This window comes from Epinephelus moara, chromosome 12 (genome assembly GCF_006386435.1).
Source record: "Epinephelus moara isolate mb chromosome 12, YSFRI_EMoa_1.0, whole genome shotgun sequence".
In the NCBI taxonomy this organism is placed as follows: domain Eukaryota; kingdom Metazoa; phylum Chordata; class Actinopteri; order Perciformes; family Serranidae; genus Epinephelus; species Epinephelus moara.
In genome coordinates, this window is record NC_065517.1 from 27,155,232 (window position 1) to 27,182,303 (window position 27,072).

At 40.0% G+C, this 27,072-nt stretch overlaps 3 protein-coding genes across 5 annotated transcripts; all 3 read left to right on the forward strand.

Moving 5' to 3' along the window:
• Nucleotides 1–585: 585 nt before the first annotated feature.
• si:dkey-119f1.1 (Structural maintenance of chromosomes protein 6-like) lies at nt 586–14,592 on the forward strand. 3 transcript variants are annotated; one of them, XM_050058571.1, is made up of 27 exons: nt 586–821; nt 1,185–1,330; nt 1,511–1,640; nt 3,017–3,122; nt 3,392–3,528; nt 3,908–3,969; nt 4,077–4,157; nt 4,254–4,355; nt 5,686–5,805; nt 5,946–6,044; nt 6,230–6,376; nt 6,830–6,918; nt 7,038–7,202; nt 7,922–8,100; nt 8,706–8,907; nt 9,340–9,454; nt 9,579–9,739; nt 10,533–10,668; nt 10,954–11,034; nt 11,221–11,391; nt 11,784–11,921; nt 12,190–12,335; nt 12,558–12,683; nt 12,796–12,901; nt 13,184–13,336; nt 13,522–13,619; nt 14,091–14,592. In XM_050058571.1, exons 2-27 carry the CDS (start codon nt 1,202–1,204, stop codon nt 14,182–14,184), a joined length of 3,273 nt encoding a protein of 1,090 aa, XP_049914528.1. In that variant the 5' UTR covers nt 586–821; nt 1,185–1,201; the 3' UTR covers nt 14,185–14,592. The 3 variants fall into 3 exon arrangements, with proteins under 3 accessions (XP_049914528.1, XP_049914526.1, XP_049914527.1); XM_050058569.1 differs by having other exon boundaries at nt 587–821; nt 1,505–1,640; XM_050058570.1 differs by having other exon boundaries at nt 587–817; nt 1,505–1,640.
• A 1,900-nt stretch (nt 14,593–16,492) lies between these two features.
• On the forward strand, nt 16,493–21,455 carry LOC126398684 (uncharacterized protein C1orf115-like). The gene is made up of 2 exons (XM_050058229.1): nt 16,493–16,920; nt 20,349–21,455. Exons 1-2 carry the CDS (start codon nt 16,627–16,629, stop codon nt 20,484–20,486), a joined length of 432 nt encoding a protein of 143 aa, XP_049914186.1. The 5' UTR covers nt 16,493–16,626; the 3' UTR covers nt 20,487–21,455.
• Nucleotides 21,456–22,289: 834 nt separating this feature from the next.
• Nucleotides 22,290–26,704, forward strand: tmem18 (transmembrane protein 18). Its single transcript, XM_050058899.1, has 5 exons — nt 22,290–22,462; nt 22,637–22,754; nt 25,948–26,002; nt 26,133–26,226; nt 26,310–26,704. Exons 1-5 carry the CDS (start codon nt 22,370–22,372, stop codon nt 26,406–26,408), a joined length of 459 nt encoding a protein of 152 aa, XP_049914856.1. The 5' UTR covers nt 22,290–22,369; the 3' UTR covers nt 26,409–26,704.
• The last annotated feature ends 368 nt before the right edge of the window (nt 26,705–27,072 follow it).

The window sequence follows — 27,072 nt, forward strand, 5'->3', positions numbered from 1 at the left end:
TTGGGTCATTAATCATGCTTATATGTAGCTTGTATATGCTAGTGCAGTGGTTTCCAACCAGATACTGTATTAAAATGATACATAACACAATATAAAGTGTATGGGTAATTTTCTGATAGTTGAGAAATGTAAACAGAGTAATATATTTTCTTGTAGGGAAATATAGTTTTGCAGTGCTCCAACAATTTCAACGAGATTCAAATTAGACTAAACAAAATCAAAATGGTGAGGCTACATTTACAATAAAAAAAAAGTAAATACATGCTATACGAACGCTTTGAGATCTCCCACGAGTTTTTAGTTTTTTTGTTTTATTAATAGGCTATGTAATTTATTTTCTTTTAATTTTTGTTTTATTTCTGGTGTGTGATTTTATATTTCTTTGTTCAACCTAAGGCAGAAGTTACCTGATAACCTGATTACCTTTAAAATGTGTCTTGTTTGTCTGTATCTATTGAGTTCGATCAAGAATTTTATATTTAAAAAAAAACGAAGAACTGGACGAAATCCTACAGTTCAAGGGTGAGATGAACGCAGCATATTAAGAAGCTTCCTAGATTCCTACATGTACTGAACGCAGCACGGTGTCTCGCTGCCATGCTTCCTGTAGGTTGCTGTATTTACGGTTGGTGAAGGGCCGTAAGGGCACAGGCGCGGGCACGGTGGCATAGACATATATGTATATATGTCTATGCACGGTGGGGGAAGAAAACCGACGATCTCGTTTGTCCACGCGAGATTTCCCCGGAAATAGTGGGCGCGAATTCGACAAGCGGTGGTCCTCCTCATCAGCTGTGTTGAGTGCGGTTCCCGGAAAGTAGGTAAGGACTCACTCCGTAAACTAACACACCAGTCCTTTGAGTTTCTTATAACGACTTTAAACTAACTACAACATACTCAGCTGCTGCCTGGCTACATGTTTGTTAACGGTCTGTTTAGCATGTAGCGTCTGTTAGCCGGCTAAGCTAGCTCTGTAACGTGGCGACCCACAGTAACTTGCTTAGGTTATTGATGTCACTTTTTGTTTAACCTGCGGCTGCTGCTCTGACTGTCGGCTTCAGATACAAATGGCGGTTGAGCTGAAGATGAAGAGTCGCTATTTCAAGTTAAAGTAGCAGCTTGACTCTATGCTACAGAAAAGTATGCTGTGTTTACTTTCAGTTTCATTTCTCCCTCCAAATTAGGTGACTCTGTGCCCAAAATGTCGAAAAGGAAAAGCAGCTCTGTCAATGACAATCCCAAGAAACGGCTCAGACCTCCAGTGGAGGAAGACGAGGAGGATGAAAATGCGCTTGACAGTGGCCAGGAAGATGCCCTACTGAATAAACAGGTTTGTACTGTCACTGTCATGCTGTGACATATGTCATCATGTAGGTCTTGTCCATACAGAGACCGTACGTCATCTTTCTTTGTTGTTGATTTTTGGTCAAAATGTTACAGAAAGAATCTTATATATTACTATTATACTGGAATGCAATGACATGCCCTGGTCTCCTGTGTTTAGCTGCAGAGTGCTGGTGAGGTGGTGAGTGACGCAGGGATTGTGGAGAGCATCACACTGAAGAACTTCATGTGCCACTCTCTCCTCGGCCCCTTCACTTTTGGCTCCAATGTCAACTTTGTGGTCGGCAACAATGGAAGTAAGTGTAATTACGTAACCAGTGGGGTATTTCAGAAAAGAGGATTAGCTTAACTGAATTGTTTTCTGTTCCATAAACCAGGTTTTCTGCCTGTTGTCCTAGCAATTGGTGCCATAAATTGTCCCTAAGCTTCTGTGAGGGAGGTTAAAGGATAACGTTGGCATTTTTCAACCTTGACCCTATTTCCCCGTGTAAACTGGTCAAAGAGACTGATGTAAACAACAGTTTTTGAAATGGGTCCAGTATTTGGTGAGTGGGCAGCAGCTGTGGGACAAGCTGCAATGGAACCCCAAGGGGCAATTGAACACCATCGCTGTATGACCATTAAAAGTGGTTATTTTCACTACAGACAGGCTTATGCGGGATTTACACTTACGTGTCGAATCAATGCTGCTGTACCCTACGCTGTAGACTGATGTGCACCTTTCCATCAATGTAACTGCACGTCACGGCGACGCAGACTTCCTGTCTATTTTTGTAAGCTGAAACCATTTCCCTCAGTGGAAACAAAGCTTTTATTTACTTTAATTTCACAGATAAGAAACAATAAATTGTGAAGACAATAAAGCCTCCACAAAATAGCATTTTAAGTCTTGTGTGTGATTTATCCTGGCTTCATATGAGTAGAGGAAATCTCCGCTCATCACTAGGCTTATTTATACAATAGGCTTGTGCTAATAAGGTTAGAATGTTGTTTTTGTTTGGAAAAGGTGTTTAGTATGAGACAGTTGTTTTGTCAGTAAACCTTTTGAGTTGTAATGGTTGCGAATTTTGTAACGTTGCCTTTGTTAAATGTTGCTGTTGTCCCTGGCTTCATATGAGTAGAGGAAAATTCTGCTAGTCGCAATGCTAATATATACAATGTAAAATGCCATAGGCTTGTGCTAAAAACGTTAGCATGTTGTATTTGTGGGGAAAATGTGTCCAGATAAAGACAAGTGTTTGTCTGTGAATGCTGCGAGTCATAGTGAAGCTGATTTGTGTACTTGTGTTTGAAGTTGTCTCTATTAAGCCATGTTTAATGTTTGTTTTGGGTATGTTTTGAATCAACTGAACTTTACAGCACTTCACAGAAACCCCGCCACCAACTAGTGTTTTCTCTGTAAATATCCATCATGAATTGATGTGATCAGTGCTTAGCTTTTCAAGTCTGCAGATTTTAGTTGTGTGAGTGCATCTATCAGATCATGTCAGCCCTAAGTTCATCTGTGTAACGGCTTAACATTGTGTTTTTATTTAAACTTCAGTCTTGCTTAAAGGTTAACCTGTTTTCTGGAATACCCTCTGTTCTTGTATGTCTGTCTTGCCTTCCAATTTGTTCTTCGTCCTGTATCGCAGTGTCTAAAATATGTGTGCACAAACTGCTTGTGTGACAGGTGGAAAGAGCGCCGTTCTGACAGCTCTCATAGTTGCCCTCGGTGGGAATGCACAGGCAACAAACAGAGGATCGTCTCTCAAGGGTTTTGTGAAGGAAGGAGAGAGGTAAACCTTCAACCACATCATGTGATGTACATTCTTTTTACCATGCAGGTTGTAGTTGCCTTGACGAGCCTGTCAGTTTAGCTAGAAATTCCATGATAATGACCTCAAGTGGCTCCTGTCACCCCCATTCGACGCCTTTAAAGAAACTCTATTGTAATCCGGTATTGTCTTTTCTCCAAATGTGAAATTGTCCCAAGTGTCATTCAAAAGTAATTTCTAAAATCTGTCAATCTTCAGTAGATTTAATGTGTGTTACTCTGTTTCCTCAGCTCAGCAGATGTATCCATCACCCTGCGTAACAAAGGAAGAGACGCTTACAAATACGAGGTGTACGGTTCGGCCATCACTGTGGACCTGAGAATAACACGAGAGGGGTTGAGAACCTATAAACTGAGGAGCAAATCAGGTAAAGACTGTAAAGAGTCACCTTAAAACATCTACAAACTATTTATGACTTTAAAAGCTAAATAAACACAGAACACAAGGACAGATGTGGTCACTGGTAAAGCTGAAACCATAAGTTGGACATGAGAAAATGAACTGGCTACTACTTTAGTAATGAGGCAAATTGTGATATTTGGCATTATAAATAAAACCGAATTGAATTGAAAATTGAATTAATTATTTAAGTAATTTTTCTACTAAAAATACCAAACAGCAACTCGTCTTGTCGTGAATCTTTGGTCTGAACTGGGCTGAATATTTATATGGAAATCACCACTCCTGATAGCAGCTTGAATTATTATTATCAGGGGCTCATAAACATATTTTTTCTCCTCTTATAGGTCAAGTTGTCTCAACCAAAAAGGAAGAGCTGATATCCATCCTGGACAATTTTAACATACAGGTATGAGCTATGCAAACTTTTATACAGCCCAATGTTGTTTAAGTTGGATAAACCTGTGCTACGTTACTGGTGAAAGGAAGTCATTATTAACATGTTTTCTTCCAAAGGTCAACAATCCTGTGTCAGTTCTCACTCAAGAGATGAGCAAATACTTCCTACACTCCAAAGGAGAGGGGGACAAATACAGGGTAATTATATACTACTACATTTTATAGTGAGAATCTTTCATCTGTTGGTTTTGTGATCTTTGACAGTGATATTTTTTTCTCCTATTCCTATTGCAGTTTTTTATGAAAGCTACCCAACTGGAGCAGATGAGAGAGGACTTTGTCTACATCAAAACTACCAAGAATGTCACAGAGGATAAAGTTGAGCAACACAGTGAGGTAAGAGTCAGTTTGGTTGACACATTCATATATAGCAAAGCTGTCTGGCGGTTACTTCACTGTTGTCTTAACTCCCACCACTCTAATAAAATAGTTTTTAGCTGGTGAACATAGTGAAACACTTAGCTGCTGAAAACAGAGATTTACCAAAAAACAAACAGGACTATCAGGACCAATCAGACCGAGGGCATTTTAGCAGCCTAATGTGGCTTTTTGTAGTTGTTTTCAATGACAGTGAAACATTTTTGGGTGGCTGAATGCCTTGCATTGTTCCCTGAACGCCTGGAGTTGAAAAAACACCAACTCAGAGCGATCAATGAACAGAATATTGTCCTCGACTCATCCTAAAATAAGCCTTGAAACGGCCATCATCCAGGCGAAGCTCCTGGACCAGCTGGTGGTACTTCCCGTGACTTCTCCTCTTTCTGGGAGTCTCGTGTACTAGGGCTACAACTAACGATTATTTTTATTATCGACTAATCTATGGATTATTTCTTCGATTAGTTGACTAATCAGTTTATCGAAAAATGTGTTAAAATGTTGAAAAATGACGGTCTGTCTCTCCCAAACCCCAAAATTATGTCATCTCATGTCTTGTTTCGTACTCACGCCAAAGGGTTTTAGTTCACCATCACGGGAGAGTGTGTAAAGCTGCCAATATTTGAACATAAGAATCTGCAATAAGAGTATTTTGGGGTACTTTCATAGAACTTTTCTCTGAAAAATGACTTAAATCGATTAGTCAACTACTAAAATAGTCACAGATTATTTTAATAGGCGATTAGTCATCGATTAGTCGACTAATTGTTGCAGCCCTATTGTGTACCCACACAGATCTCTGATTCAGTGTGTTCAATGTACTATTTGTCACCCGTAATCAGAGCCAGAACAGGTGCCCTCCACCTGTCCATCTTTTTTGAAGTACAGATCTGTGAGTTTGCCTCACAGCAAAGTAGCAGTCAAGCTAAGGACATGTGATTGACATGCTAAGAGAGAGTGAATATTGGACTTATGTTTGCCAGGTGACCAGAATGAATGCTAGTGTTGCTCTGTAACTGCTAGATGTGTAAATAAGAAACAAACAAGTTCACCATATCAACTTAAAAGGAAATGATGTGGCAATTTAGCATTCATAATTTGTTTCTACTGCCCCCTGGTGGCCTAAAAAATAGTTACTGCAGGTTTAAGTGTGCTCATGCGCGACTATATTATACTGTTTATCAATATTAAGGATTCAGTGGATAGGATGTTTCCTCCTTTGACAGCTAAGCATAGCTACCTATTTGTTTAACCATGTACAAAATATATAATTGTTATATGACTGTTGCAGTGTTTGAAAGACTTAAAGCGGAAGTACCTGGAGAAAGAGGACTGTTATAAAAGCCTGGCCTCACTTGATGAAATGCACACCAAGCTGGAGGAGTTGCAGAAGCAAATGGCTTGGGCTTTGGTGAGATCATTTTCTGACTTTTTTTTTTTTCTTCCACCCTCTTTATCTACTCCCTCAGGTCCCTATGAAACGGAATAAGTGTGATAATTACTTAAAAGAACATTGATCTAGTTAGTATTGGTTGTGACGTAATGTTGCAGGTGATTGAGATGGAGAAGGAGTTGGAGCCAATGAAGGAGAAGCTGCAGTCAGACAGACGTTCTACAGAGAAATATGATGAGAAGGTGGATGAATGGAAGGTATGATACCTCTGCTAATATTCACCCTAAAAATCAGGTGTGTGTGTTTTTAGTATAACAAGTAATTACTAGTAATTATATGACAACTTCGGTTTGAAAACTCACTCTACAGCTTTTCATTGTCCATGCACAGTCCTCCTCTGTCCTCTGACCCACTTCTCCGATGTTTTTATGTAATAACACAGAATAAGGTCGAGGAGGCCGAGGGGAAATACAAGCAGATCCAGGACCAGCTGGAGGGGATCACACAGCAAGTCCAGGAGCTCCAGCCCAAATGTGCTGAGCTGAAAGCAGAGGCCCAGAGACAAAATACCCGTCTCAAGTCCAGCGAGGTCAGAGTTCAGACAATTCATTAGTCAGACTGTAATAACAGCGGGTTCAGTCACTTTCACATGAAGCGATTTAAAGTTGTAGCTGTTGGCTAAGAGATGTGACCTTATTTAGCTGAGGCCCCTCAGTTAAGTTGTTTAATAGCGTATGAGGCTTTTGTCTACAGTGCTCAGTGGTATCCATAGCAACAAGGGTAGTCAGGTCCCCCAACAACTTAGGAAGTCGTGGACATGGAAGACGGGTGACAGTCTACATTATATCTATGGCATAGCTCAAGCATAAACACAACTCAATACATTTTTAAAGAACCTGTGTACCCCAGTAAAATTCTGTGTATTCTAACTTCCTGCCTCGTCGTCTTGTCAGATATAATCTAAGGCAGGTACCGTTATTGTTGGGACGCTTGTTGTGTAACTGAGCAGTGATTCTGATCTTCAATTTTGTGTGTGAGTTAGCTCACTGTCCACAGATGCAAGGCTAACCTGAGGGACCTGGAAAAGGACAAGGTTCAGCTGTCCTCACGGATAAACGATCTCAAGCTGAGGTTCGACCTCATCTTGTTTTCATGTCTTCTTCGCTGCATTTAAGTTGAAACATATTAATTATGTGTTTACCCTCCTCACAACTGTCATTCTTACCTTTTTTTTTGTTAAATCCCTCTAGCATCAGTCAGACATCAGGAGCGGAGAGCCAGGCCAGGACCAACCGTATGGAGCAGATACAGGCTGAGCTGGAAAACGTGAGACACCAGATCTCCACTCTGGGCCAGCAGATCGACCAGTATGGGCACGCCTGCAACCGTGCCAAGGAAGAACAAGGAAAGATCAGGTAAAATAAAACAGAGCACTCAAGACAGATGAATCACACATGCAGAACCAGTCAATTTTGGTTCCAGGGGTCCTTAAGAAACAAAGTGGAGCTGGAATATATTTATTAGGATGTATTAGAAGAAAATATTTTACCCAAATCACACCATAATGTGAAGACGCTTTGGCTGTGTCTACTTGCTGTGATGTAGAATGTCTGCGGAAGTAAAAAATGCCTGCACAAAGTAGAGTACTTGCTCTGGATGAAGGAAAGGCTGAAGCACATAGAGATAGAGGATGGACCTGCAGGTCTGTGTGGGTTCAGTATTAATTTCTCTTCCATTGTTGTTGGTATTCAGTGATGTTACAGTTGGTCTTTGTGGCATTTGTCCCGCCCCTCCTCCACTGTGATAGGGCAGCTGGGTAAAAAGTGTCAGTGACGAGCAGCTGCAGCGTTTTACCCAAAGCTGGGCATTTTTCAAGTTTCGGTGACCACAGAAAAACGGCAAACGTGCACCACTGGGTGCAAAATAGACACTCAGTGCCTCGTCATGCTGCAGGCTTTTGAAGCATACTGTAAATTTGTGGCGCTCACATGAATAAAAGAAAAAACATTAACATAGCAGTTGTGGCGGTTGCTTGGCATCCCCTGCAGCCAACCCAAATTTAGCCCAATTAGTAGGAGATGTTTTGGTCTGTAGTACTGCAGTAATGAGAACACCCACTGCCTTCTGTCATCAGGAGAGAACGGGAAGTGCTCCACAGGTCCATCGATGCCAACAGAAGGAACCTGCAGACTATGGAGAGCAGTCGGTCCAATCGGCTGCGGCGTTTCGGAGAGCACATGCCCACACTCCTTAACGCCATCCAGGAAGCTCACAGAAAAGGGCAGTTTAAGCACAAACCTCGAGGACCTCTGGGTAAGACTTGGTGTCCAGTTGTACTCAGGTGAAAATGTTTATGTCTCAGGCCTGAATCTTTTCTCAGCCTTTTGAATCTCAAAATCATGTATGATGAAACACCCAGAGTTCCAGAGCACTTGGCCTGGAATTATAGTTATGGATTTATAAAGAGAACTGGATACTTACCATGAAATTGGGTCAGTGGCCCAGAAGGCAAAAACTTTGACATCCCAGGTATAAATTGCCCAGATCTTCCACATGGTAGGGCCCATTGAGCAAACACCTCATTCACCTCAGTTAGCCTTCTGCTAACTTGAATGAGGATAAAATGATTTAATTGTGCCACTCTTCTAGACTTTCAAAATGTTTGCAGATCAAACTGATGTAATGAACTGTCTTCTTCCTTCTATTGAAAGCTTTGCGATGTTAGACCCATGTTAAACCCAGGTTTAAGACCAGTAAAAAGGTCACTTTGTCTCCATAAAGAGGCATGTAAACCCCCACTTCACTCTTCTTTTGTCCTTCTACCAGCTCAGCTGAAATGCCCAACCAAATAGTGGCATCTGTGACAAAAACGCACGTGTTACTTGCCTTCTCTTTTCACATTTCCCTCCCTCCTACAGGTTTCTGTATTAGCCTGAAGGACCCAGAGTTGGCCCTGTCTGTGGAGGTGTGTCTTAAAGGCCAGCTGCTGGCCTTCACTTGTGATAACCACGACGATGAGAAGGTGCTACAGGGCCTCATGGCCAAAGTGTTACCGTCTGGCCGTAGACCAACCATCATCACCAGCGAATTTCTCCATCGTATCCATGACACAAGAGCGAGGTGAGGTTATGTGTAATCACAAAAACATTTAGCAAACGCTTAGTTTTAGTAGCGCATGCCCTGGAAAAAAGTATTAGGTTTGAATGTACGTCTTAATGGAGCACAGTAGCATTGGTCAGCTTAAATCAATGTTAGTTACAGTGTGCTCGAGTCTTAAAATGTTTTCACTAATGTCAAAGTTACACAGCTTCCTTGCAAGCACAACAGGCCTACAATAAAACTACAAACAGAATGGCAGCACACTTTATGTGCCATGTTTGTGGCAATAAAGCCGCTTTCAAACAAATACAGAAGTGGATTAGAGTACATATTAACTGACAGGAATTCAGGCCAACCACAGGTGGTTTTGAGCCTGTGTTACTTACAGTATACATTTTATATGAAGTGTCACTTTTACTCAACTGGTCTTGGTTGGTTTTGTCTTTGTGTCAGGGCCGTGAATCACCCTAACTACCCCTCCGTGCTTCAAGCTCTAGAAATTGAGGACCCAGTTGTGGCCAACTGCCTGATTGATCAACGTGGTATAGAGAGCATCTTACTCATCAAGGTAACGAACAGTTAGCTGTATCAGTTCAAATGTGTCCAGTACCCAACCCCAGTGTTCAGGAGATATTGTGCATTGACATTGTTTTGTATTGTGTGTTTGTGTCTGCTTGTTTGTGTGCACATAGAATCGAACAGAGGCTCGGCGAGTGATGCAGGGCAAAAACCCTCCTCGTCACTGCACCCAGGCCTTTTCCAGGGAGGGAGATCAGATCTTCAATGACCGTAATTACACGGCTGAGCAGACCAGAGCCAACTACCTCTCAGGAGATGTGGAGGAGGAGATCAGGTGTGTGTGTGTGTGTGTGTGTGTGTGTGTGTGTGTGTGTGTGTGTGTGTGTGTGTGTGTGTGTGTGTGTGTGGGTACAGTGAAGCCAATTTCAGTGTTTCCCACAGAATTACAGTCTATGTGTGGCGGTAGTTGACGACTGGGTGGTGGGATGCTAACTTTCCTCTTTTTTTCCTTTCTTTGTTTGCTTTTCTTGCCTGTGTGTCCTTGTTTCAGTTTGTGTCCCCTTTCTAAATTCAGAGGTTTTTGCAGGTCCATGAACAAAGCACAGGCAGAACTCCTCCTTTTTTCTTTCAGCAGCACTTTGTGGATTTTTGAGTCACATGGTGGATAATTGATCAATTCATGCAATCAGAGCTGATCAGATCAGATCCACTGATGAGACGAGCAGCTGTTTGTGAGTGAAAGAGACCTTAAGACCTCACTGAAGCTTAAATGTCACTTTCACTGTGCTTGCTGTTCTGCTGCTCCGTCTGTGGAGTTATGAATAACCGAACGGTATATATATTCCAACGGCGCTCCTAATGAACGATCCAGCTCCATAAATAAAGAATCTAAACGTGGCCGTAGATCTTTTCAACGTGGCGGTCTGCCACAAATAAATGAATGCATGGGGAACCCTGAATTTTACCCAATGAACCAGTCGCGGTAAGAACTGGTATTATTTTGTTGCATTTAGAAAGAGAGTTATAGATGGTGGACTTCTTGTAGCTACAATTATTAGGATGTATGTGTCAGAACAAGCAAAAAGCTTTTTTCTTAACACCTCTGTGTCCTGGTTCTTTACTCTCAGGCACTTGCAAAGGGAGATAGAGAACCAGAAAGCTCAGGAATCTCGCTTCCAGCAACATTTGAAAAAGTTGGATGAAGACATCAAACAGAACGAGGCGCTCCTGAGAAGAACCCACATGGAGCAGAAGACCGCCAAAGTAAAACTTCTCACAAATCAACATTCATCACCTTCTAACCCTGGGATGTTTTCTTTGATATTTGAAAAGCCCTTGTAATATTTTGGCATGACAGTGTAATGCCAATCTAATGAGAGCAGTTATTTTAAATAGATGCATAAATATACAACAAACAGTTGCCTTTTAGTTGAAAATAAAATTAAACCAATGCCACCTAATTAGAGATGGATTTCCAATTCAAATGTGTAGTATTTGACTCTGATATATTTTATGGATTTGCTCATGTGGTTTGTGTATTTGTTCCAGGACAAGGCCACGAGGCTACAGCTGGAGCTGACAGAACTACAGAATACAGAGGAGCCTCAGTCAGAGGACCTCACTCCCCTGGTTTGTACAGAACACATGCAGTACAATAATCAGACATGATGGACTCAAATTGTGCTCATGTCACTAGATTGACTGAAGAAAAGGTCTCACAGTAACTCTCCGAAGAATTTACGTTCAAGTCGTTGGTATTTTTGCAGTCAGCACAGACGCTCCATGTGATGTGCGCCTGTCATCACTTTACTACAGGAGGAAGATCTTCAGGAGATTATTACAAAGATCTCTTCCAAGCATGCTGAGTATGATGAGGCACGAGCTCAGATGGCTGAGCTGAAGGCCTCGTACGAGAAGGCAGAGCAGGAGTACAAGCAGCACAAAGAGCAGATCAACATGGTCGCTGAGGAGGCCGACTCAAAGAAGGTAACACAGCAGACCAAGCCCAGATGCCAGATGTGTTGTCACTGGGATTAAAGAATGATTTCGATTTGCACCCTTGCTTTCTAATTTAGTAAAACTTGTAATTCTACTTGTTAAATTCGGCAATGGCGGTCTCAGACTGCGGTCGTCTGTAATCGTCATTCAAAAAGGGAAACCGGCAGAACGTCTTGACGCTAGTTAGCCAGTTAGCACATTAACAACACAAGCTAATTTTAAAAGAACAGCATATTTACCGTTCACCAGTGAACATTAACACAAACCATTTGGAAACGTTTCTGCTGAGGAGCTCAGTGGCGAAAGAAAAACAAGCTTACCTCTATAACAGTACTGGGTGAAGCTCGTGTTGACTCTTGGTGTTCTTTGTCCTGTTGCAGGAGGAGCTGAGTAAGATTGATCAGGAGGTGATGAAGTGCAAGCATCACAAGAAACACTATGACGAGAAGCGCAGTGGCCACCTCCGCAACATAGAGACCCTTGAAGCCAACATGGAAAGCAAGAAGCAGGAACTTCAGGTACAACATACAGAGCTACACAGGGCGAGACAGAGGAGGAGCTGTTCTCTTTCAGTACAAGTTATCATGTGGGTCTTCAAACCAGGTTTAAAGTTTGAGATTGGAGACATACTTTGTTTATACGCACACTGAGCTCAGAACTGTGTACAGTGTGTACAATATTCCAACAAAGGCAATGCCATTTGGTTTTTGGTTACTTTAAATACATTGCAGTTTCACCTGCATTGAGTCTGAGAAGTTAATGATTTGTTTCACACTGCTGATTCAGGTCTCTGTGGCCAAGGCAACGGAAATCTCTCCAGAGCGTCTGGAAGTACGGCGGACAGCCAGGAGTCTCGACAGTGAGATCAACCGTCTCAAGGTGAAGATCGCGACCCAGCAGGAACAACAGGGGGACCGTGAGGAGGTTGTGAGGTATGTTACTTAGACCCTGGTAACAGATGGCAGTGCACTGATTGCTATGTAGTGTCATGACATTGACAGTAGTGGAAACTGTTAAGCAAATGCTACTACAAATGTTTTAATATGTAACTTTACAAACTGCAACAGCCACAAACATCAGTAATTTAATTTTAAAAACCATTAAGTATCCTCTCTCTCACCTTTCTGCCACATGTCTGTCCTTTCCTCATCTAGGCAGTATCATGAGGCTCTGGAGAGCTACAAGAACATGGCACACCAAATGAAGAACCTCAACAGCTTCATTAAATGTCTCGATAGTGTTATGGCCCAAAGACTCCAGGCTTACGCTGAACTCAGGAGGTAAGTTGTCGACGCATTGTCTCCTGGAGAACAGCCATTGTGACATCTGTCTCTTTGTGTTTTCCTCAATTTATTATTCTGCCGTCTGATCCGTTTTCTCTGCATCTCTTAGGTTCCTCTCAGCTCGCTGTAAATACTACTTTGATAGCATGCTGGCTCAGAGAGGCTACACTGGAAGTATGACCTTTGACCACAAGAATGAAACCCTCTCCATCTCAGTAAGTTTGATTATTAGTCAGACAAAATTTTAGCCTCATTTTGCCTATAAAAATGTACATTGAAGTGTTATTTTGTGTACCACATGTGAACTGTAGGTCACATGAGTTCAGTTCAAAACAGCTGTGAGAGGCAGCAGCTGGTCTATTGAAGACAGGGTAAATGATATAGTGCAAGGTTGAAGGCTAACTCCGCTGTTTTTCAACCTATGCCTTATTTTCCCATGTTTTTGTGTCAAAGTGTTTAATGCTAAGAAATCTGATTTCTCCTCCGCTCCTCTGTAGGTGCAGCCAGGCCAGGGGAACAAGGCTGACTTAAGTGACATGCGCTCCCTGTCTGGAGGCGAGCGCTCCTTCTCCACTGTTTGCTTTGTTCTCTCTCTTTGGGCCATCACAGAGGCGCCTTTCCGCTGTCTTGACGAGTTCGATGTTTACATGGTAATAATATTGATACTGTTAGTGTGTCTGTATTGCATATTGAGATAATCTCTATTTTCATGGCACTGAATTGGCATTAGTGGGAGAGGGGAAAATATGCACGGTCCTTGACATCACATGAAACTGTCTCACTGTGTTTTAGCCTTATTTATCAGAAGATAACATGAATGTTTCTCTTCAATCAGGACATGGTGAACAGGAGGATATCGATGGACATGATGCTGAAGGTGGCTGCTGGTCAGCGCTACAGACAGTTCATCTTCCTCACACCACAGAGCATGGGGTATACACTGCTACATCTCTTTCTTTATATACACTTGTATATCAAAGCAGTTAGACCACCCAGATGGGATTTATTGACTTAATTACTTGGGATTGGCATACACAGCCACAACTCTAAAACCACTTTCAGGTGAAGTGAATAGCAGTGATCATCTCATTTTAATGGCCTTAACAGTTTAGAGCCATGTCCGATCCATGATGGGACCTCTGACCTGTGTCTGTGCTGTCTGGCACCAGGGCGTTGGCTGAGTCTTGCAGGTTGAGAGGTGGGGTACCTGGTCATCCACCCAATGCTCAGATCTGATCGAAATCTGGGGAATAAATAATAGTTACTGTTTGTTCACTTAGTAAATGAGCTATGACCAAGTAAAGGCCATGTGGTTTTAGTATGCTGCTTAGTTTCCACCAGCCATATAACATCAAAGGCATGGGCACATTGAAACCTTTGTTGCTTTTCTTCTTTTTGTTACAGCTCTCTTCCAGTGAGTAAAATCATCCGCATCCTCCGTCTCAAAGATCCAGACCGCGGCAACAACGCACAAAGAGAAGAAGGCGAGGAGCAGTAGGTTTGACAGCTGGTAATTTACCGTCAGACGAGGTGACGAGACCACAAGCAGCCGATGCCAAGACCCTCCTTCATGTGGCTTTATGCTGATTTCTGTCTTCTTGGGACAGCTGTTGAATGAGTGCAGCCACGTGTTATTGTTTACCCATCGAGTGGCCTTCAGTTCTGAGGATTACATTTCAAAGTTCTGTTCAGTAGCCTGTGTGTTAAATGTTTGGTTTTGCAACACGGAATTCACACACCAATAAAATGTTGTAAAAGCACTGTTCCATGAGGTGTGCTGCCCAGAGAGGCAAATATTTTTATATTTACTGCCAAAATTGTTAAATAGCTCAAAAACAGGCACATTGAAAGAGTTGATATCATTTTAATAAAATATTTAATGTTCATTAAACTGAATAAGTCAAAAGACAAATGCAGTGTTGGTGTTTTTTTAAGCATGGAAGAATATTTTAAGACATAGTTGGGTTTCATAGTCAGCTATTTTGAGTTTTGTCCAGTTTTTTTGGGTATTTTCCGCACATTTTTACAAACTCCTCCCTGAAGGTTTATTGGATTTGTTTCAAATTTGGGCGGGATAATCCTCCAACTGATGTAAGGCTAAATTGCAGAAGAATAGTTATTAATTTTACAGATGATGTCATAGGTCATGTAAGAACACGCCATTTTAGGAACCGTACACATGCTGCGTCTTTAACCATCTGGAAAACACAAGGTCGGGCGCTGTACACTACAGGAATGCGTGTGCGCCGTGCAAAGTCTGTGGCATGTGTACGGCCCCTTAAGCATTTTACAGGTATGGAACATCACAAATCTATAGGATTCAACAGATCTATCTCAAGACTTTCACGATGCCAAATTGCAGAGTTTTCGTGGAATGGTGTCTCCGTAGTGGTGCGCCAAATTTCAGCGTTTTGGCATGACGCAAGAAGCTGCACTTACTTAGACTGGCATTTTCTTATCTGCCCTGAATTTTACAGGCTGGATAAGAGTCCAGGCCTGAAGACATCTACTTGCCACATTGACATATAGTCATAGCGCCACCTAATGACAATTCTAACAATATTTATAGAAATATGATAGCATGCGTGTGCAACAGTAATTGTTCATTTTTCGTAGGGGTTGCAGGGAGGCTGGACAGGTCACCAGACGATCACAGGGCTGACACATAGAGACAGACAACCATTCACACCTACGGACAATTTAGAGTCACCAAGGGGGAGTACCTGGAGAAAACCCACGCTGACACAGGGAGAACATCCAAACTTCGCACAGAAGGGCTTCCCCACCCTGGGTTCGGAACAGGAACCCTCTTGCTGTGAGACGACAATGCTAACCACTGCTAACTACACGCCTAATAATAATCGTAAGTGTATTATAATAGCAGAGGTATGACTAATAATAATAGTAGTTGTAGTAGACATCAGCCAGGACCACAGCAGCAGTGCAACTATGACCCATGGTCCAGGCGCAACCACAATCTGTGGGAATCTGCGAGACAAGGGAGCACAGGAAAAAGCTGAGTTAGTAACATGCATTAATGGGACAGGAATGTTTGCAAATAGAGAGAAAGAAGAAGAAGAGAGGAGCTTGGTGTATCACTGGAAGTCCCCTGGCAGACTAGACCCATATCATCCTAACTAGGGGCTGGTCCAACGCAAGCCTGAGCCAGCCCTAACTATAAGGGCTGGCTCAGGCCAGCACACTTACATAAACGCCTGGAAGAAGATCAGCTCTGCACTCAGGATGTCGAGTATGTAGGCTATGATATGGTGCTGGTTTTGGTCACTCAGCAACCTTTATCAAAAAGGAAAGCTTCAGTCGGCTCTTCAATGTGTCTGCCTCCCAAACCGAAACAGGAAGATGGCTCCACAGAAGAGGAGCCTGATAGCTGAAGGCTCTGGCTTCTGATCTACATGTGGAGACTTTAGGAACCACGAGTAACCCTGCATTCTCAGAGCACAGTGTTCTGGTGGGATAAAAGGGCACTATGAGCTCTCTAAGATATGACGGAGCTTGACCATGTAGAGCTTTGGTTAAGTGAGGAGAAAGATTGTAAATTCATGCCTGGATTTTACAGGAAGCCAGAGATGAATTTACAGAAACAGGAAAAATATTATCTATTTTTAAAACTCCTGTCAGTACACGCCCTTCAGCATCCTGGATCAGTTGGACAGTCTTTAGAGACTTGTTGTAGCAACCTGATGATAAGGACTTGTAGTAATCCAGCCTAGAAGTAACAAGTGTGTGGACTAGTTTTCTGGTCTTGTGAGGAGGAAGGATTTGCACCTTTAAGGGCTCTGAGCCAAATCCTCCACACAAGGCGGTCCACTGGAATGCACTTCCACTCATGCACATAACATCTGTTGACAACATACCTGACCTCCTGTAGAAAGTGGTACTTTTTATTCCATCCCTGAAAGAGCTGCGACGGGCTGACAACATGAAGCCCAAATCTCTTCCATCAACGTTGTTTGACAGAAATCTAGCATCAGGTGAGACTCTGAATGTACGAGCAGGAAAATATCAGCGGCATGTGGACTGTGTGGATCACTCCGGCCACAGTGACAGCCAGGCGGTGGACGACGACAGCAGGAAAACTGAGAAGAGCCACAGGGAGGTTCATTTTGCTTTTCTGCCCGAGAGGTATGAGCCGCTGGTGGATGAGGAGGAGAGAGTGAAGGCAAAGGAGGAGAAGAAGAAAAGGAAGAAAGAAAAGTACAAGAAAGTAAAGAAGGTTAGTGTTCTGGCTTTATATTTCCCTGACAGTGTACATGAAACTGTTTTCTTATGGTACGGTAATAGTTTCACTGTGGTTAAGGTAAACTGTGAATTATTTTAACATGAACTGAAATCAGCCTAAAATTGTTTAAACAGATTAATTATTGAAAAAACTGCAAAAATTAATTGGTTTCATCCTCATGCTATAAATGATCCTTGAAAATGTAACTTGCACAGTCTGTGGGCTGTTTTTGTACTTTGTGTTCTACACTGTTACTGCTTAATCATCACAATTTAGTTGGTGATTATTGAGATTATAACTAGTCATAAAAGAATTATACAATTTAAGTGTTTACAGCTGCAGATCTCAAAAACTACCGAAAGGTCATCAGCCTAAAATAAACTCAAATGATCGCCCAAACCAGTTATGATTTAGAAAAAAGAAATCTTGCCCACTTCCTTTAACCCTTTGAAATGTGGAGCGTCATCACTTTCCCTGTGCTGCTTTCAGACACATCACAAGTATTTAACCCTTTGAACTGCTTTCAGACACATCACAAGTATTTAACCCTTTGAACAAATTGGTGCAAGTTCTTTCACAAACATTGGAAAAAGGCAACAAGATTAACAGATTCAGAAAATTATTTTTAAAAAATAGGGGGAAACTACATTTATAATTATCACATTTTAAAATTATGTTATAGATTGTTTTTAAAATAAATTTTAGGCACTTTTTCCAGGTCATTTTTGTATTTGTTTGTTTTTAATTTTATGTTTTTCACTAATTTTCTTGTTTTTATTTTTCTCTTGCTTTTTCAAATTGCTGTCATTTTTAAATGGTTAAAGCTGCTGGTCTGTCTTCACCTTTTCCCATAATTATCCAGGGTGTCAGCAGGACCTTAAAAGGTCTTAAATTAATTTCTTCAAACAAATATTAGGCCTTTAAATTCATAAAATGATCTGAAATTTGAATTTGTGGTCTTAATTGCCACAAACATTTGATGTAATTGAATTTATCCGTCTCTTAATTTATTTTTGTAAAAGTGAGTCAAGCTCTTCTGTGTGAAAGTCCACATTTCTGATGTTACACATCTTCAAAAAGAAAACATATATAAGATCCGCACACCAAGTAAAGCTCCCATCAAAATGCCATTTATTATAGTAGTGACGTTTTGAGCCCTCAGGCTCTTCTTCAGACTAAAAAATGCGAGCAGAGGTGCCCTCTTAAATACCCACAATTCCCAAATAACAATTAGTATAATCATTGACATACTGAATACAATCGTCAAAAGAAAAACAATCAGAAATATATAAAAAAATAAATATACATACATATATACACATATACACACACACATATATATATATATATATATATATATACATTGCTACTTAAGACCTTTGCATTGGGGCCACATGTATACTACTTAGTCTTAAACTTTGTCTTGATTATCTTGAAATGGTCTTATAAAACATTACATTTTTAAATGTATGATACCTGCAAACACTCCGTCATCACATATTAAGCCTGGGTGCTGTGTGAAGGTTTGTAATTCAGCTTTACCCTCTCGATTATTCCGATTACAGAGGCATGCAGCACAGTGTGTACAGATAACAAGCTCCTTCAACATCATTAGTGGTCTGTTTACTGGACAGACTGCTTTATTACCCATACTCCAAATTGATTGATAAGGAAATGGCTTGTTCACTATGACCTCAAACAACAACATTATTACTGGTTTATCAGTGAGCTGGCATATTTGTTTATATTGAACATTAACAGACTCTTATTAGTCATATTTGGGAAATGTCAGGTAGACAAATCATAAAGGAGCGCATAGTTTCATGAGGGAATGGGTGGAGTCATACACACTGCAATGATATAGTTTTTAAAAGTATAAGTGCTGTTTACATTTTGTTCATGTTCAGTGAATATGAACTAACACAGCAGGGATACTCAACTTGCTTCGTCCGGGGGCCACTTTGGCAAAGTGACCAGAGGCCGGATGTCAGTTAATGAGAAAATATTAATATTTATCAGTATATAGAATAAATGAATTGGCTGTTTTCAACCTTTTGACATTTGCTGTACTTTGTTTGCCAAGAAGCAAATAGTTACAGTGGCACTCACAGGTCAGGTGTATGTAAGGGCATTGGACATACGGGGGTCCAGAGGATCCTCCCTGGCACCTTTATTCAATTTACTTTTTTAAACAAGCTCTGTTTTGATGCACTCTGACATCTTGATATTTACATTCAAAGTACAAAAACTTTCCACTGCAAATTAATTTATTTTAAATTAATTAGAAAATGGTCGGCGGGCCCAAGGCACCTTATCAGGCTGCAAGTTGAGTATGCATTTCAGTGTCTGTCTTATATGAAAAAGTTGATCCGAGTTGATTCGATCTTTGTCTTTTCGTGTAGTTCCCATTTGGGTAAGTAAAAAGGTGAACTCAATATGGCATCAATCAATCCACCTCATTTAAATTATTCTAATACATTGTTGATTATTGGAAACACTGACACCAGAACGATATGAATCTACACAATTCAGCTGAATAAAAGTGATGAAATTACAGCAGATGCAAGTAACAGTAATCACCTTTACAAATCATCCTTAATATCATTTGCATAACATCAAACCTTCTTTTCATAAACAAAATAAATGCAGTAAAATTTGAAGAGAATCTGCAGTTTTAATTGCTTTAAGTGTGATTTATAAGGAAATGGTTTATGGAATGTGATCAGTGACATGGTATTGTCATCATCCTATCAGTTATTTGTGGCCTATATAAATCTGTGAAAACATACTGAGGAATGGAAACCAATCATAAAAGACTGAACGTGAAAGTTCAATGGTGCAGAAAATGGCAGACAAATCTTCAATCAAAGTAAATGTCAAACTATATTTACATGATTTATGATTCATGTATGACTCATTTAATCTGTTTTAAGCTTAGATAATAAGTTCAAATACTGCGTTGGGTCATTTTCACCAACTGCACTGACAAAGTTGGATTGTTTTTGCTCTGTTTTCCTAAAATATCTGACTTCCTGTATCCGCTTCAGCCACTCAGCCCTTTCCTGTCCTTCAGGCTTCAGGAGACAATGGTGTTCACGGGGTTTTCTGTTTACATTATAGGGTTAAATACGGACTGCACCTCTCCTCCTGTGGTGCTATTGTTCTACCAGCACCACGTGTAGGTTTTCTTTAAAACTCTTCTGCCTGATTTCATGTTTTGTCTTAGTTATTAATTCTGTCAAAACCGCTGATGAAGCTTTACCACACAACTATAATCTGAATAATGTGGGAATAAAAATGAGTATGGCATGGTTGTGTGGATTAATTTACCCTTTCATCCTCCTTTAAATGATTGAGATTACTTTGGATGTATAGATTATTGCATTATTGCTTAAATCTGTGATTGTATGTTTGTCTTTCAGAATGTTGGCAAGGCACTTCGCTGCACCTGGAAATGTCTAATGCTTGGTCTCTACAATTTTGCCCTCGGCTACTCAACTCCGATCACGGTGGCTGCTACCTTCGTCCCCGACTTTCACCCAGGCAGGAACACGTCCTGAGCCGTGCACCTCCTCCAGTTTCTCTGCAAACTGCACTGTACATAGCAGTAAACCCACAGACACTGACCAAAGACTTTTAGTATGTTTGTAATGTTTGTTTATTTGAAATTACATTTTTATATCTGATTCCACCTAAGTGTTAAAGTAGACCTTTTATACAGTTATTACATTAATGATTTCTAATCAGCGGTCTCAACTGTCATTAATGTGATTAATTACACATGCTGACATGTTGTTGATTTGACTAATCCTAACGTCATTTGGTCATATGGACCCCTTTTTAACTAGATATAAAATGAAAGACAGAGTGTGTAAAATTTCTCTTTGCATAATACACCCATTGCTTTCTTTATGTACTCCATATACCTAAATCACGTATTACTTGTGCACGTATTAAGCCCTAAGAAGACGTGCCTTTTTTCACTCGGAGAATGTTTTTATCAAGCTGGTGTTTGCATGTGTGCAGAGGGACACTGTGGGAATGTGGCACCTGCAGCAGGACAGGAATGACAGGAATGTTTACTGTAGCCGCAGACAAAATGAGACGGGGAAGGAGTCAGGAAAGACTTAACAGGGTCATCAGTGAAGTATACGAGTAATTCAAGGCTGAAAGGATGTGGACAGGCACAGTAAGTAAGAAACCAGGCCACCCTCCTCCTCTCAGAGCGGAGCAACTGGACCACTGATCTCAAGAGTGTTACTTAACTCTTAAACAGATAGATGGATGAAAGACTTCTAAAGACTGAAGGTGGTGATGGTCAGGAGGCTTTGGTTAAATGACAAGTTTAGGAGGATTCTCAGATCAAAACATATTGGTGTGACTTTTGAAGCTAGTCACAAACATTTCAGTGTTTCTGAATGTGTGTCTTTTTGTTCAGTTTTAAGGGTTTTGCAAGTCATGACATGTGTAAATAGACATTTAATAAAATGTTAATAAACTGTGCACAAACGTAGTCATTTGTTATTGGTGGAGAAAGGAGTGTGAGAAAGCCATAGTCTTTAAAGTGTTAAAAACAACTAATTTTCAGAATCTCATTAAATAAAAGGATGAAAAAAAAGGGCAACAAACACATTAAAAATATAATTTGGACACATTTTGGACTAAACTACCCAGTCATAGTTAATTATGAAATTACTGCTGTAACAGATGAAGAAAAAGCTGAGATGCTGGCGCAAACATGTTAAAGTTCATAGCTCAGATAACATTAGTGAGGAGGAGTGAAGAGGGAGTGAAACTACAATAACAGAGAAATGAAGAAATATTATTGCAAAATGAAGATACCAGCAGTTTATCAAGTATTCCCTTGACAGAGACAGACCTGAGTCTTGGTAAAACGAAGATGTCTTTACCAGGTAAAGCCCAAAGTTATGACTGTATGCAATGATAAACCATCTATAGTGAGACATTGAACGACATCTTGCTTGAAATGTATAATAAAGTATGAGAGAAGGTAAAACTGGCACAAAACTAGAAAGAGTCTATACCAGTCCAGGAAAAGGTTGCTCTAATCCACGGAATTATTGAGTATGAATTCTTTAAAATCCCATATCTGTAAATTAATGGAGCAAATTATTAATCATATGTGATTTACAAATTATTTGACAAAGACAGTCAGAAGGTGAATATTATATATTTTGTTCATTTGAGGAGAACAGTTGTGCTTAACAGAAATGAAATTTGTGTTCTCGGTTGTTTTATTTCATTTCATTTCATTTCATTTTATTTTACTATACTTTATTTTATTTTATGCTGGTGCTTATAAATTTAGAGTCCCCATAGACTCTAAATTCGCCGCTGTGACGTCACTCCCCTGCGACTGGAACGCTCCTTCCGTAGCGCTCACTTGTTTACATGAGCCTTCGATGAGCAAGATTTTGTGAAAATGACGGAGCAGAAAGCGGATAATATCAGCTCTATCCCCATCGATGGGTTCAGCAATTTAAGAATCACATCTATATGGACGTTTCTCATGTCTGTAAGTTACATTTTATTTACTGACTCGATGTTCTAGCTAGCTGTGAGTTAGCTACCATGGCGAACAGAGCGATTGTCTTTAACTGGCCGTCGATACCCGCTTCTAAAAGTTATACTTTGGTATATGTCGGTCTAATTAAGATGCTTAATGTGTGGTTTTTGTCTCTATTCGTAGGTGCAGTGGTCGGAGCCTTGGCTTATTGGACTGTTAGTGTTTCATGTTGTGTGTTTGTTTCTGACTGTGGTGACGTGCAGGTACTACAGAGCTCAGATATGTCACTTCCTGCTCATGGGTAAGTGAAGAGGAAGGTGGAAAGATGCCTGCAATAATTAGGACATTACATGCATACATATGAATTATAATTCATTATAATACCTTACATCATCAAACAATGAGTCCTACACGTTGTCTTAATTGCCATCTGAAGATATAGCATGTAAAACCCACAGTAAAACCTACCTACAACACTGGAAACACAGGATTTTAGCCTGTCCCCACTCCCTAACACTGCACTTTACCATGAAATATGATCACTACAATCTTCAGAAATCTTATATTTTGTATTATTGTGTGACTCTTTCTCACTTAGACATATAGTACACTTACATCAGAAAGTCAGTGTTAGTTAAAATACACATTTTAGTCGTGTCCCCTGGTTTTCACTCACACGTCACATAATTAACTACTAATTTTAGTCTCTTGGAAGCCATGGGTAGGGATGCACGGTAATATCGGCACGTCATTGGAATCGGCTAACATGCTGATAATATCCATACATTATCGGTGTCAACCAATATGGCTTTAAAATGAACTATCAGAATCGGCCAACATGCTTTGTCTTATTTTGCACAATGACTGAATATTACGTACATTGTAAAGTATTATTTTATACCTTCATCTGCTGGTGGGCTATCAAAAAAAGAGTATACATGTATACTATGATGTGAATTCCACTACAGAGGAGACTTAATAATCACTAGAATAAGGTAGGGAAAAAAGTAGATATATCGATATTGGTATCAGTTATAGGTCAAATGAGTTGTTACATATGAGCATAAAAAAATCCAGTATCGTGCATCCCCAGCCATGGGAATACCAAAAGTTAGTTCTCTCACTTAATTTTCAGTTACTTTGTTTGTTTGTTTTTCATATTGTAAGTATGACTTGAGAATGGCAACTTCAATGTAACTCAATACTTAAATTATATTTTAGTTTTAGTTATGTTGTTTTTTTCAAAGATAGCTTTGGTAAACCACTTGAGGATGCCGAGTGTTCTCATGCTTTTATCATTGCTGTCATGTGGCTACATTTCATGCATGTGCCAAGCTAAGAATCTTCTGTTACTTTCAGTCCTGTTACTTAAATGAACCACCTTCCACTGAGATGAAAAAAAAAAAAAAAAGGCCTGAGATTGAGCATTACACGTTTTGAATAGAGAAATGTGTTGTTTAAAATAAATTATATGTAAAACACAGGTGTATTTCTTAGACATTTATCTTACGAGTTATATAAAATTTGTCTAATGGCAAAAATTAATAAAATTATATACGTACGCAAATATTAAAAGGTCCATAATAAGCTGTTTACAGGTGATTAAAGGGCAGGACTTTAACAGGCATCTGTCTGTATAATCTGTATAAATGTGTTGCTTTGATTTGGAATATCAGTAAACCGTTCTTTTGGTTTTGCACATACATTTAACTGATGCACACTCATGTAGGTTAACATACCCTATATTGCTTTCTAACTTTGATTTATCTATAGTTATTGTTATTTGTATGATTTTTCTTATCATTAGGGTCCGGGCAGTTATGCTGCCAGGACACTATTGTAATTCTAGTTGTTATTCTTCTTTTTCTTTCTTCTTCTTTCTTCTTCTTCTTCTTCTTCTCTTCCTCCTTCTCCTTTCTTCTTCATTCTTCTTTCTTCTCCTTTTTCTTCTTCTTCATTCTTCTTTCTTCTCCTTTTTCTTCTTTCGAGGAAATCATACTTCCCATGGGTGAAAACTCACCAAACTTTGCACAAAGCTCCAGTCTCATGCCAGATATCCTCAGCTGTAAACTCAAGCCAATAGTCCTGATGGTGGCGCTACAGCAAGCGCATAAAGTTAGAAACTTTGAAAATTCATAACAAATCAACCATACGTGCTACAACTTCATCAAACTGTAGCCCCAATACTGAAGAAACTTTTGTACACACTTAAACCTATTAAAAATTATGAAATTCATCACTGTTTTTTTCAAAAACGGTAAAACTTCTTAAACCTATCTCCTCCCACAATTTTTGCTCAATTGACACCNACTTCATCAAACTGTAGCCCCAATACTGAAGAAACTTTTGTACACACTTAAACCTATTAAAAATTATGAAATTCATCACTCTGTTTTTTTCAAAAACGGTAAAACTTCTTAAACCTGTCTCCTCCCACAATTTTTGCTCANGATGGCTGCTTTCCTACACAACAGTGAATGGCTTACTCAGTTTGTGAAGCCACTGTTGAGTTGCTACTTGCCAATTAGCTCAGAGCGGTAAATGACCGTCTTAGGTTCCAGAGGTTGCGGATTCGAACCTCAACTGGTGCAGAATCCACATCGTAATGTAAACATTTTCTTGTGCTCCAGCTTATTGCTTAAAATTGCCTGAGCGTGACTGATCGTTGTGCAGCATCTTCAAGTCTTTTTCTGCTAGAAAATCTGCCTTTTCATGCTTGAAAATAAACCAAACTTTGCACAAAGATCCAGTGTCAATACTTCAGTGTGAAACCATCTGAGGCTTCTCACTTTGCACATAGCTCAACTAGTTAAACATCAGTTTTCACTTATGAAGCAAATCAATCATTTTTAAAATAAATTACCAACATCTCCATGCTGTCTAGATGCAATATGTGTATTTTCAGATTTTTGTTTCGATAACTGAATTTTTTACAGTGGTTTGAAATCTGCTTTTCCACACATGGACAGCTGCTAAACCTGCACATCTGGCTTAGTCAATTTGTGAAGCTACACATTAATTGTTACTGACTAATTGGCTCAGTGAGATAGAAATTGATCCTTAGTCTCAGAGGTTGTGAGTTCAGGCCTCAGCTGATGCAAAAGGCAGATTGTGTTGCTAAATTCCTAAATGTCTTCCAATTCTTCTGCTTGTTGCTCAGAATTGCCTAAAAATGCCCGGACCCGACCCATCGCTGCACAGCGGCTATAATTTGAATAGTATTCCTACCTACTTCCATAGTCTGTTATGTTTATCTTTTGTAAATCAAGTCAAAACAAGTAGTTATTGTTGTGTTTGATACCATAATGCCTGGATAAGATAATTGAGATATCTCAAAACTAGTTAAAAGTATTAGTGAATCTCATATACCTTGTTTATATTTGTTCAACAACTGCTAAAAATATGAAAGTTGAGTATTGAGGCTAAGAAGCTGTGTTACTAGAGTGCATATAATCAATTTGTGCTTTGCTGAGTGACATTACATCTCTCCACAGCTGGCCTGGTGTACTCTGCTGAATATCTAAATGAGCTGGCGGCCATGAACTGGAGGTAAGACCATCGGCCAGCAGTATTTTATTTTTATATCTTTGTTTGTGAAATAACGTGTGTGCATAGCCTCTGTTGTTCATAAACTTTGTCATTATTAAGATCTCATTAAGCTTCTTTTTTTTTTTTGCAGGTCCTTTTCCAATTTCCAGTACTTTGACTCTAAGGGCATGTTTATATCTTTGGTCTACTCCATTCCTCTTCTGCTGAATACAGTCATCATAGTGGTAAGATTTACTGTTCATCCTCATCCTTCACATCAAATAAAATGTTAAAAACACTGCTGAATGTTTGTGGTGTACGTCGACAGATGGTGTGGGTGTACAGGACCTTTTCCACCATGACGGAGCTGAAGACACTCCAGCTCAAGCGAAAGGCCCGCAGAGAGAAGAGAGAGAAGAGCGACTGATCCCTCACTTTATGTCCAAAATATGGGCTCAGTGGGAGAAATTAAGACTCTGCCAGGCTAATCCTGAATTTTGGAAGAGGAAGGCAGATTCCTTCTTGTGACTGTAAAAAGGATTGTTGGTTGATGCCGGTCAGGACTGGCTCTCTGTTTCTGCTAACAGTGGTGGAAAGATGCAGCTGAACATACTGTACAATATGAGATTTATGAGGACCACAGAGACATTTACTGTTTTGTATTTAATGTTGTTTTAAAGTGTGTTAAAATGCTCAAAGAAAGACAAAGTGTTTTTGAATGACTTTGATGTGACTTTGATTTCAAGGCCTGTGAATGTTGCAGCTTTAGTTCGATACAAGACTGTGGAAGAGACCCGTATGGATACAGGGTGTCTGCGGGTCCTTAAAAAGTATAAATTGTCTTAAATTCAGAAAGGAAGGGTCTTAAATGTTTTTATGCCTCTGTGCTGGCAATAGCTGGAGCCAGAGGCATTATGTTTTCGGGATATCCGTCTGCACGAATGCCCATCCCATTCTCTTGAACAAAATGTCTTAAAAAAAACATCTTGAGGAATTTTTTTCAAATTTGGCACAAATGTTCACTCAAACCCAATGATGACACGATTTTATTTTGGTGATCATAGGTCAAAGGTCAAGGTTAATGTGACCTT